The sequence below is a fragment of the Sinocyclocheilus rhinocerous genome, unplaced genomic scaffold (genome assembly GCF_001515625.1).
Source record: "Sinocyclocheilus rhinocerous isolate Xijiao unplaced genomic scaffold, SAMN03320098_v1.1 scaffold1097, whole genome shotgun sequence".
In the NCBI taxonomy this organism is placed as follows: domain Eukaryota; kingdom Metazoa; phylum Chordata; class Actinopteri; order Cypriniformes; family Cyprinidae; genus Sinocyclocheilus; species Sinocyclocheilus rhinocerous.
The window spans coordinates 38,887-50,645 of record NW_015630974.1 but is presented as its reverse complement, the minus strand read 5'-3'; the positions used below and the strand labels follow the sequence as shown (position 1 = coordinate 50,645).

The 11,759-nt window shown below is 38.4% G+C and overlaps 1 protein-coding gene across 1 annotated transcript in view; it reads left to right on the top strand.

Annotated features, from left to right (window-relative positions):
- Positions 1–1,546: 1,546 nt before the first annotated feature.
- Positions 1,547–11,759, top strand: part of LOC107740788 (chromodomain-helicase-DNA-binding protein 1-like) — a 20,508-nt gene continuing 10,295 nt past the window's right edge. The window contains 17 exon segments of the mRNA XM_016553290.1: positions 1,547–1,561; positions 1,673–1,833; positions 1,835–2,011; positions 2,956–3,221; positions 3,451–3,676; positions 4,098–4,197; positions 4,283–4,390; positions 4,622–4,812; positions 5,073–5,261; positions 5,508–5,667; positions 7,251–7,403; positions 7,496–7,567; positions 7,946–8,095; positions 8,722–8,870; positions 9,704–9,800; positions 11,146–11,241; positions 11,359–11,535. Of these exon segments, the coding sequence (XP_016408776.1) occupies positions 1,547–1,561; positions 1,673–1,833; positions 1,835–2,011; positions 2,956–3,221; positions 3,451–3,676; positions 4,098–4,197; positions 4,283–4,390; positions 4,622–4,812; positions 5,073–5,261; positions 5,508–5,667; positions 7,251–7,403; positions 7,496–7,567; positions 7,946–8,095; positions 8,722–8,870; positions 9,704–9,800; positions 11,146–11,241; positions 11,359–11,535 (2,487 nt within the window).

Here is an 11,759-nt window from a genome sequence, read left to right as displayed (position 1 = left end):
AATGATTTTCTAAACTGCACACATGTGCATCCCTGCTACTGTGGTTACAATGGCAAACAAAATGCAGAGAAGTTTCAATTTAAATAGTTTTAGTGTAACGTTTCTGAAAACCAGCTATTAAGTTGTTTCAGCAGCAATGTTTTGTGTTCATCTCAGTTGCTCAGACTTCTTTATACTGTAGTCTCTTGGAAATGACTCAGTGATGTTTACTGTCAAACTTAAGATAAGTCACTTTGATAAAAACATTCAATTTCTCTGAGCTTCTGTTCTATTCACTTAACATAACTTTAGGTGAGCTGCTCTGAAGTGGCCCGCACAGACTGCAAGGATCTCATCAGGGACTGATCTTTAATATTTGTTTGCGATGGATGGACGCAGTGAGGATGAAAGTGTCAGCAACAGCAGCGGAGAGTCCAGGTAATCAGAATACATGCCATTTTGATGTTTAAAAATATGATACAAAAATATTAAAATTGTGGCGTTTAATCACGTTCATCTTGTTGTAACCCATTTTATTTTCTTCTGTGAGAGAAAAGATTTTAGGTACAATATCTTAGCTTCATTTTCCATACTGTAAAACTGAATGTTTATTCATAATGTCCAGCTTCAGAAAAGACGTCCAGTGAAGACAGTTTCATAGATTATAATCAGATCTATTTACTTTTGATGTACCGCTTGCATCTGGTGTTGACCGTGTGTTTGACAGCAGGCTTTTTACATCAGAGCACTCTAACTTCGTACTTGCTCAAACTGTTTGTTCGCACATACTATCAAAATAAACCTTTGCATGTACTTTTTGGGATGAGAGGAGTTGATTTGCATGCCAGACTAATGGTTACTTTAGTTGTCAGTAGCACAATGCAACTCGTATGATCTTACACAGTTTCTTCAGTATTTGAAATGGCCAAGCAAAGCGCACGACACTGACAAGGTACACGATACAGTACGAGACCAAACGCCATTTCAGCACCATTTCAACAAAACTTTAATAATAAAATCAACACAAAACAGCGCGACAGCCACTCGCGGACGACTGTCGCACACAAACAGAACCAAAACACAAAATAAACTCCAGGCCTGGTCTTCTCTCGTCCAACACTGTTGTCACTCCTTCTTTTATGCTTCCGGAGCTCCTCCGTGGGACTCGAGACCGGTGAGTGGCGCAGGTGTCGCGCATTAGCAATTACTCCACCGGCCTCGCTCCGTTCCCACGGCTCTCGGCCCCGCCCCACTCGTCACAATGGCGTCTTGCATTAAATTAAACATTACATTTACATAATACATAGCAGTTACCTTGCAGCCAAAAATTGTGCATTTCGCTTTGAAATGTGCAACAGACTATATACCTATTTAAATAAGTCACCACCTTTTGCAATTTGATTAGGGCACTAAACCACGTCTTGCATTCAATTTTAGTTTGTTTGACAGATGCTCGCTTTGCTAAAGCAATAGCACAAAACACAAGGTTAGAGACCTTTTATGTTGTTATGAGAGGTCTACTAATGTTTCCGGGTCATTTTGAAATTGTGGCGGAACAGATTACACCATGGCGGTCACCAGAGTCTAGCTAATGAATGGGAAACACTGAGTAGGCACTTCACAGGGTTTTGGGACAGAACCTTTGTTTGTAAGTGTTTGAAAATATCTCTGTTGTTGTAACTCCTTGTTGTAGTTTTGGAAATCCAATCCCAGTATCCTGACAGTGCAAAGGTCAGCCATGCTCAGGAAACAACAGCTTCAACAGCAGCAGCTCCAGCAGCAGAGCTCCTCAAACACTGGCTCAGACGAGGTACTGCATGCTCTGACTGCAGCACAGTCACTAAGTGAAAATGCTCCATAAAAATGATCATAGATTTGCAAATGCCTGTGGTTATAAGTCAGACTCGGACTCTGGCTCTGGTTCAGGAAGTGGCTCGTCTGACTCTTCAGCAGAGGAGAAAGGGAACAGTGACGAGTCCGTGTCAGACTATGAGCCCAGTCACAAAGTCAAGAGCAGAAAACCTTCAAACAAGTACGGTTTTCACATTAATCTTGGTTTACTTCTGCCATTTTATGCAAGGTATTTTTCACAGAAGTCCTCCATTGTTTGTTTATTCAAAGTCAACATTAAATCAAAATTCACCTTTCCTCTTAATACTTTCTTCAATAAAAAACATTTTTGTTGATTCTCACAAAAATTTGGCACATAGCCTCATTTGGACACCCTGCACATGTATAATACAATTCATAATGTCTGGCCATTCAGATTTTTAGGTACTTACTGATGAATTTTGATTGGCTGCTGGTTGCCTTTTTTGATGGATAAATATAGGCGCTCTCAATTGTGAACGTATTTTTTTTACGTAGTCATAATGGTTTTTAGTTTTATTTAGCATACAGAACTCCCCATTATGCAGTTCCATTTTGAAATATCTGAAAAATACTTATTCCTTCTACTTTGTTAGTAACAAAAAAAATTGGTGTGTATAACCTATGGAGCCTCTGAAAGAAGTTTTAAAAAGAATTTTGATTTGTCAAATTTTTCATAGGTTCAACTCAATTATGTTTTTTGCTGTGGCCTATGATGAGTAATTAATTTAATATCTACTAAACTCACTTTTCAAACTTAAATATTGTGTCCTTGTGGACTTTTTTTTTTTTTACCTGCATATTTCCTGCACATATTTTGTCAAAGCATGGTATACTTGGGCAGTGGAATTATTTAAGGGCACATACCAAATCTTTGTCAATGCGAGAGGGAACTTTACTGGAAGAAAATCTTCAAAGCTGTGGCACTGCAACCAAAAAAGCTGCCGTTAAAACAATTGTATCCTCAGCTTCCGCTGGATCAATGCTTCCAAATGTGGTTGTTTTGGTCTTGTTTTTTTTCCACATGTGCCTGGACCCTATTGGTGCGTCCTTTTGGCTGTTTTATGTAGTTTTCTGTTGCTGAATGAATCTCTGCTCATCTCCCAGGGCCAATGCCAGGAATGGGAGAAATAACAATGCTCCTAAGAAGAAGCCCTCCCGCTCCTCCTCAGATGACGAGGACGATTATAAAAAAGCTTTAGCGGGACCTCGGCGGCAGGCCACTGTCAATGTGAGCTACAAAGAAGATGAGGAACTGAAGACTGATTCAGATGACCTGGTGGAGGTGTGTGGAGAGGACGTCCCACCGCCGGAGGAGGACGAGTTTGAGACACTGGAGAGAGTTATGGAAATGAGGATAGGCCGGAAAGGAGGTGAGCACAAAAAAATCAAATACTGTATGAAGCATTTTTGTATGTGGCAACTGTTCGTCAGCTGTTCAGTCTGTGTGACATGAATAAATCCACACAGCTTTCAGTGGGCAGGACTGCTTAAATTTATGTCTTTCTCTTGAGGCAGAGTGAAACGTGACAACACGGTCAGCTTGGGAGAAAAGTTTAGAAGACATATTATATGTTAAGGTGTTGTCTTGTTCTTTTTCAGCAACGGGGGCCGTAACCACAGTGTATGCAGTAGAGGCAGATGGGGACCCCAACACCAACTTTGACCCCAACAGACAGCCAGGAGAGGTGCAATACTTGATGAAGTGGAAGAACTGGTCCCACATTCACAACACCTGGGAGACAGAGGAGACGCTCAAACAACAGAACGTGAAGGGCATGAAGAAACTGGACAACTTCAAGAAAAAAGATCAGGAGAAAAAGAAATGGTATGAATCACTACAGAAACTCAATTTCCTATAGGTAATGTGGCTTTAAATGTTTAGATCATGGAAATTAAGTATCAAAATATTAGATACCTTAACCTGAATAAATAGCAAATAAATATTTTCTAACAAAAAGTTTGTTTTCTACCTGCAAAAGACACAGGCACAAGTGGAATGTACAAAACATGGTGACATTAATTTAAGTAAATATAATGGGCGATATATTGCGTCACCAAAAATGATTGAGGTTATGTACATATATTGCGCGATAAGTCGATATATTGATTATTGCGACAGGTCTATTGGGAGCGTTTATTTAACTTTACTGTTGTCTTAATCTTGCAGGACATTCAAATCAGAAGTCTGCCGCAGGTTATCCAGATTACCTTTGTAAATGGCAGGGGCTGCCGTACTTCGAGTGCAGCTGGGAAGACGGTGCTCTCATTGCCAGAAAGTTTCAAAAGTGCATTGATGAATACATGAGTCGGAATCAGTGCAAAACCATTCCCTCCAGAGAGTGCAAGGTAACGGCACTCAACGCCGGTCATCTGAACAAGCAAATGAAACCCCGATCACTGTACAACCAGTTAAATGTTTGATTTCCTGTAGGTTTTAAAACAGAGGCCACGGTTTGTACCCATGAAGAAGCAGCCTCCTTACATTGGCGCAGATGGATTGGAGCTGCGCGACTATCAGTTGGAGGGTCTGAACTGGATGGCCCATTCTTGGTGCAAGTATGTCCGTTTCGTTTATTCCTAGTAGACATCACCCCAGTGTCATGATAGATCATTCATATAATTTCTCCCACAGTCGTGAGTGATTTCATCACCCCAGCGATTTAAGACTGCTTTTGTGCTCCAGGGTCACATATATTAATATCTATGTAAAAGAGAGAGGAATGTGTATTTTAGCAGAGCAGAGAGCTCATTGTTATATTTTCTCTTGCAGTCATTTTTAGGAAATGTGAGCTGGGCGTTCATTGGTGTAGATGAGGCCCATCGGCTGAAGAACGACGACTCACTCCTCTACAAGACTATGATTGAGTTCAAGTCCAACCACAGGCTCCTGATCACAGGCACACCCCTCCAGAACTCACTCAAAGAGCTCTGGTCTCTGCTGCATTTTATTATGCCTATAAAGTAGGTGTGCTCCTGTCGTATCAGTCGACTTGTGTTTTTTGTTTTTCAGTTCAATGTATAGCCACAGTTTTTCAGTGCAGTGCTACTATATGCAAGTGAGCTTTTCATGTGGTATTTTGGTAGCTCTTGTAAAGCTTTGTGGTTCGTTTTAAACTGTCAAGGCTAAGTACCATGGAGAGAAGAGTTAACCACATTCTTGTATTGGTGTAATACAATGATGACACTGAATGAAGGGCTGATATAAGCTGGCATGTTGGTAGATTTCACTCGTGGGAGCTGTTTGAAGAGGAACATGGCAAAGGCAGAGACTCTGGCTATACCAGCCTTCATAAGGAGCTAGAGCCCTTCCTGCTGCGCAGAGTGAAGAAGGATGTGGAGAAATCTCTGCCTGCCAAGGTGGAGCAGATCCTCAGGGTGGAGATGAGCGCTGTTCAGAAACAATACTACAAGTAAGAGAACCCCCAGCATTTAGAGTAAAGTGCTGAGTACAGTAGAGAGAGACGGCACAAACATCAGCATGGAATCTAAATGGATCCCTTTTTACTTTATTCATGTGATTAGTCTTGTCATTCTATATTCTAACAAATTATTTTTCCTGAACGAAAATCTGGCTATATAATTCCCACTTAAGTCCACTTTTACAATGAAATCCCCCTAGTTACATTTATTATTATTATTATTATTTTTTTTTTTAGGTGGATATTGACGAGAAACTATAAAGCCCTGAGTAAAGGCACTAAAGGAAGCAAGTCGGGCTTCCTCAATGTCATGATGGAGTTGAAGAAATGCTGTAACCACTGCTACCTCATTAAATCGCCTGAGGACGAGTTCTACAACAGACAAGAAGGCCTACAGGTGGGTTTTCACCTCCAGACGGAAAGCACTAATTAGTCAAAATTGTAATAGCTACAAATATAACAAGGTTATAAAAATATAAACACAAATATTTTATATGTTCATATATATTTTCAGTGTCACATCAAAATATATATTTTTTAAAGGTCACAAATGGTTTGGATAAAATATCATTAAAGGGGTCATATGATTCGATTTCATTTTTTCCTTTCTCTTTGGAGTGTTACAAGCTCTTGGTGCATAAAGAAGATCTGTAAAGTTGCAAAGACTATTGTCGGAAGGAGGGACTTTGTAGAAAACGAAGTGTTTGAGAGAGGCGGGGCATAGAGGACCTACAATAATGTACAGTATTTGAAAAATAATGTGTTTTTTGAACATTAAAGCATGTCAACATATTCTGTTACACCAAATACACAAAATAATGATCTTTAAAAAAGCATCATATGACCCCTTTAAAGGGTTAGTTCACCCAAAAATGAAAATTAGGCCTAATGTCAGAGGATTTCGATATAAGCCAAGAAGAGACTGGTTTTCCTTTGCTAAAGTAAGGAAACTTTGCTTCCTTTGCTCCTGTAAACAAACGTTGGTTTTCACGAGACGCACCGGTGCATGCACAGAGCTGACCTCATACGTCATGCTCCCAGAGCTGCTTCCATGTACAACTGTTGGCACAAGCTAGATTAAAGTGATTATTACGTTTTGAATATGGATATTTTTCTTACAAAAACACATCGATTCGCTACAGAAGGCCTTTGTTTACCCCCCGGAGCCGTGTGAGACACTTTTTTTTTTATGCATGGGCGCTTTTTATTTAACTTCTTTTGGACAGAATCAATGCAACACCCGCTGACTGCAATGATAGAGCTTGAAAGATCAAAGACAATTTTTAATATAACTCCGACTGGATTCGTCTGAAAGAAGAAAGTCATATAGACCTAGGTTGCGTGAGTAAAACGCAGCCTAATTTTCATTTTTGGGTGAACTAACCCTTTAACATGGCACAATATCTGAATTTTTGTTTATAAAAAGTTTAACATTAGTTGCTTGCAAACCCCTAAAGTGACAATTTGTGCTTACATGAGAAACTTCTATGTAAAAGAAAACGGCATGTTCACCAGTTACCAGTTGCTGTTTGTTTTTCCTGTGCATTCATATGTTTTTTTGTGAATTTGTGGGCTGTGGCTCTTAACTGGGGTCGAGAGCCCACTGTTGGGACTTTATTTGACTTTATACTTTATTTTATTTATACTGGGAAAATTTCAAGGTGGCATAGGATGACATGAAAGTATTTAAATAAATAAATTGTTAATATAATAAAAAAAAATAAGACTCTAAATTAGAATTCTCTGACTAACTGTTACTAAGCTCTAAGCAGACATCTCAGAAAATACCTATGTGGCAGAATATTGAATTTTGTGTTGGAAAAAAAGGTTGAACTTCTGCTTTAGTGGCTTCATAGTTAAAGGTGATCTTTTCAAAAGCTCTTGCTGGAGGAAAATCTTGTCCTGCATATAACCACAGCTAACCGAAACCAGTGGGTCAGCACTGACTACATACAGATTGAACTGATATATTGTCTGCAGCACCTCATTCGCAGCAGTGGGAAGCTGATTCTTCTGGATAAGCTGCTGGTTCGGCTGAAGGAACGAGGGCACCGTGTGCTTATCTTCTCCCAGATGGTCCGGATGCTGGACATCCTGGCTGAGTACCTGAAGTACCGGCAGTTCTTATTCCAGGTGATGGCAGGACTCACTCACTGCAGGTGATCTGGAGTTAAGTGCACTGTTTGTGGCTCAGGTGTGACTTACGGTAGTGTTTGTGTTTATAGAGACTGGATGGTTCCATAAAGGGTGAAATGAGGAAGCAGGCTTTAGATCATTTCAATGCAGAGGGCTCTGAGGTATGTGTGAAATCACGGAATATTAATTATTATTTTAAATATTTGTTGTAGCATTGATGCATTGTGAAGTCTAACATTGCATCACTGTTTGTTCAGATTAAATTACTTTCATAATTCACAATTCATATTTATTCAAATAATACATTAGGCTTTAGGTTCACAGAATGTCAAATTAAAATATAAAGAATATGATTTTGCTAAACTAACACAAAGAAATATGCTGATATGTATTTGTGATTAATAATGTAATGTAAATGAATGACAAATAATCATGCATATTCTGTAAATATTCATCATAAAGTGTAATTGCTGAAGAAAGTTTGTAAATTACAAAAAAAAAAACTTGAAAAGTTGAGGTTTGCCATTGTCTCTTTGCAGGATTTCTGCTTCCTGTTGTCCACGCGAGCAGGTGGTCTGGGGATTAACCTAGCCTCTGCGGATACAGTGGTCATTTTTGACTCCGACTGGAACCCTCAGAATGACCTGCAGGCCCAGGCCAGAGCGCACAGGATTGGTCAGAAAAAACAGGTCAGCCTCCACATTAACTCCACACATTACATGCAATGAAACCAAAACGTTCTAAAAATATTTACCTGATATATAAGTTCTGTAATGAATACTGGCTTCATTACATTAATATTGATTAGGACTGCACATTGAGAATAAAATGAAAAGGGATATGTGACAGGCTATGCTGTAATCACTGTAGGTAAGCAGGGCCTTTGGTGTTCGTTCAACACAGCTAAAATTTGGTCTTGGCCAGCAGCAATATCAGTTTTTAAATGTTTATCATATTGCAGTGCAAATAGCAATATATGGTGATAATTACGATCTCTTGTTTTGTTAAAATTGTGACATTTGTAACGTTTCATTGTAATCTGGTCTAACGTCACGTCTGACCACTTCTGAGTGTATAATAATAGTAGTGCTACTGATTAATAATAATAGTAGTGCTACTGAAAAATCACGATCCTAACCTCTATCTCCATGTTGAAACCTCAGTTAGCCAGACAGTGATTCCTTATTTTTTTTTTTTATTAAAAAAAAAAAGAATTCTGGAATGCCTGGAGACGGTATTGTATAATCTATACATTTATTCTTTAGAATTTAGTGTAGGCCACTACTTTTGATGTTTATGCAATCTTGTCTTTCAGGTGAATATATACCGTCTGGTGACAAAGGGCTCAGTTGAGGAGGAGATTATTGAGAGAGCCAAGAAGAAAATGGTGTTGGACCACCTCGTGATTCAGAGGATGGACACCACTGGAAAGACAGTCCTTCACACGGGTGCTGCTCCTTCCAGGTACAGCTGCCAATATAACTTATAAATACAGTTTTTCATTGAAGAACATACAGTTCTTGAAAATTATTTGTGGTTGATTAATTTAGTATATTTTTTTAGTGGAAATTCTGGTATGTTAGTGTATACAATATGTATGTGTATAACAAACTGTAAGACTGGATAAGATTTCTATTCAAACTGAGAGCATAAATCTAGGCTATCCGCTGCCATTTTCAAAGCACAATGCAAAACTGTGACATTTCATTCACTGACGCTCTTCACTTACGCTCTTCACTCAGCAGCGCTAAACCCGGCAGTGCACACATACTTACTTGCCGGCAACATGCCAAAATAAAAGCTTGCTGATTTTAAGGTTGAAAATGATGAAAATTCATATTAAAATAAAAAGTAAATATTAGCATTTTATTTTTAAGTTTACTATAAAATAATTGTAGTTTTATTTAATACTCCCTTTTCATTTTAAAATATAATAGAATTATAACACTTATTTTGTTTATTTTATTTTTAAAAAGTGCAATAATATTATTACTATTATTATTTTTTACAGTTATATTTAATGGGTCACACTATGTACAGTGTGAAGACCAAACCAAATCTCCAGGAGCTCTTGAGAACCAGGCTGAAAAACTTATGTGCACCCATGTATATATGTGTATATGTACATATGTAAGGTATAATCAACGGCTTGCCGTGCAATAAAGGATTTTAAACGCACGACGCGGAGGCAAAGAACCACCCAAAGAACTTGTGTGTGTGTGTGTGTGTGTATGTATATATATATATATATATATATATATATATATATGATGTGTTATTGTTTGATTCGTCTGCAGTTCTACTCCATTCAACAAGGAGGAACTGTCATCCATCCTGAAGTTTGGTGCTGAAGAACTTTTCAAAGAGCCGGAAGGAGAGGAACAGGAACCTCAGGTCTGTGGGATTTAACACTAGGGGTGGGCAATATACTGGATTTGGACTATCGCCTCTATCACGGTTATGCTCATGTGACGTTTCTGTGTTGCAGCATCATGAAAGCTTGCCATTTGAATGTGTTTTTAAGCACTGCGGTTTAAAAACAAGTGAAGTTAAACCATTTGAGTGCACTGTCTGTTAGTGTGTGCACTTAAGGCCACTTCTCACACAGTGCACAAGTAATGAACGGAGTTCTCAACTGGTGACTTATTTGGCTTAAATGGTCAAATACACACTTGCGTGTCAAAATGTCCTCTTTGCGAGTATCCCTGTAAACACAGTCGGTTATAACTTAAGCGAAAGTAAACAGTTGAAAGAAAAATCAGTATATTAGATCTGTGCATTTGGTCTTAAAGGGACAGCAGGCTAATAAACCTGCTGCTATCTGTGTCATGAATGTTAATCAAACAACAAAAGAGAGAAAATCTCTCGCTGCCCTTGACTGAATCACTTCTGTAACTTTAATAGGAATAAATATGTATTTAATTTATCCAGTGAAGACTATGCAGTGCTTTACATACAATTTTAGTATTTTTTTATTTCTAGTGCTTGAGGTTTTTGATGTAGGTTTATTTCATTTGTTTCTTTGTTCTATTGTAGGTTTTTGTCCTATAGTTTTTGTTCTTATTTTATCACTAAGTGAGGTTTAAGTAAACAGTCAAAGCAAAAACAACTGTATTGTGTGATGTGATATATATATATATATATATATATATATATATATATATGTAGTTTTGTATAGAACATATGTAGAATGTTAAATTTGTAATAAATTTGATACTTATGAGGTTCCATGACTGCATTCTGCCTCAGGTGTGGTCACATTAGCAACATTTTCGTGACACTTTACTGGTAAGAGATTACACTATTTTCAATAGTGTATCGACGTATGAAACATCGTTCACGGCTTTCAAACCAAGCAGCTTTCTGTTTGTCAGCACATTGAGTCAATGTGACCAACTTGAACCTGTTGTGATAACGGATTCCTATTGAAATGACTGGATTTCGTCAGTGGAAATTTGCAGAACAGTGATAAATAAAATGTACAGCAAGGTCATACGCTTTCTCTTACAGCGACATATTACATACACTTTTGTTACTATATGGATAAATCCAGTGCACTAAAACACACATGTATGTATATATATGTATGTATATTTATGTATGTATGTGTGTGTTATCGTGAAATAAATAAAAATATTCATATTGTTGATACACATTTTTAACACAAACATAGTCATCCGCGTATGGCCGTGGACTTCTATGAAGCAACTTATGTTTGACATGTTTGTTGATCTGGTAGGAGATGGACATTGATGAAATCCTGAAGAGAGCAGAGACCAGAGAGAACGACCCTGGACCATCGACTGTAGGAGAAGAGCTCCTCTCTCAATTTAAGGTATTCACTTTAAACCTTACATCTGTCATCACCTTCCACCCGTGTGCTGGACACCTTCTCAAGAGGCTGTCAGTTACATGATTAACACAATTAAACAATGCTTGCTCCATCTTGCAGGTGGCAAATTTCTCCATGATGGAGGAGGAGGAGATTGACATGGACACTGAGAGGGATGATAGGAACTGGGATGACATTATCCCAGAGGAGCAGCGGAGGAGACTCGAGGAAGAGGAGCGACAAAAAGAGCTAGCAGAGATCTATTTACTGCCCCGCATGAGGAAGTGTGCTAAACAGGTTAGCCAGTCATACAGTGATTAACAGTGCCAGTAATGTCAAATGCTTGGGTTACATCATGAACTATATTCATTCTATAAAATGAATAGGGTTAATGAATGAATGTTATGCTGGTCCATAAAACACTAACATACACCCCTAGTTCTTTGTACTGTTTTCATGTCCTTTTTTAAATTTGTGATGACAGAACAACTTTAATGGAAATGAGGGCAGGCGTAGCCGGA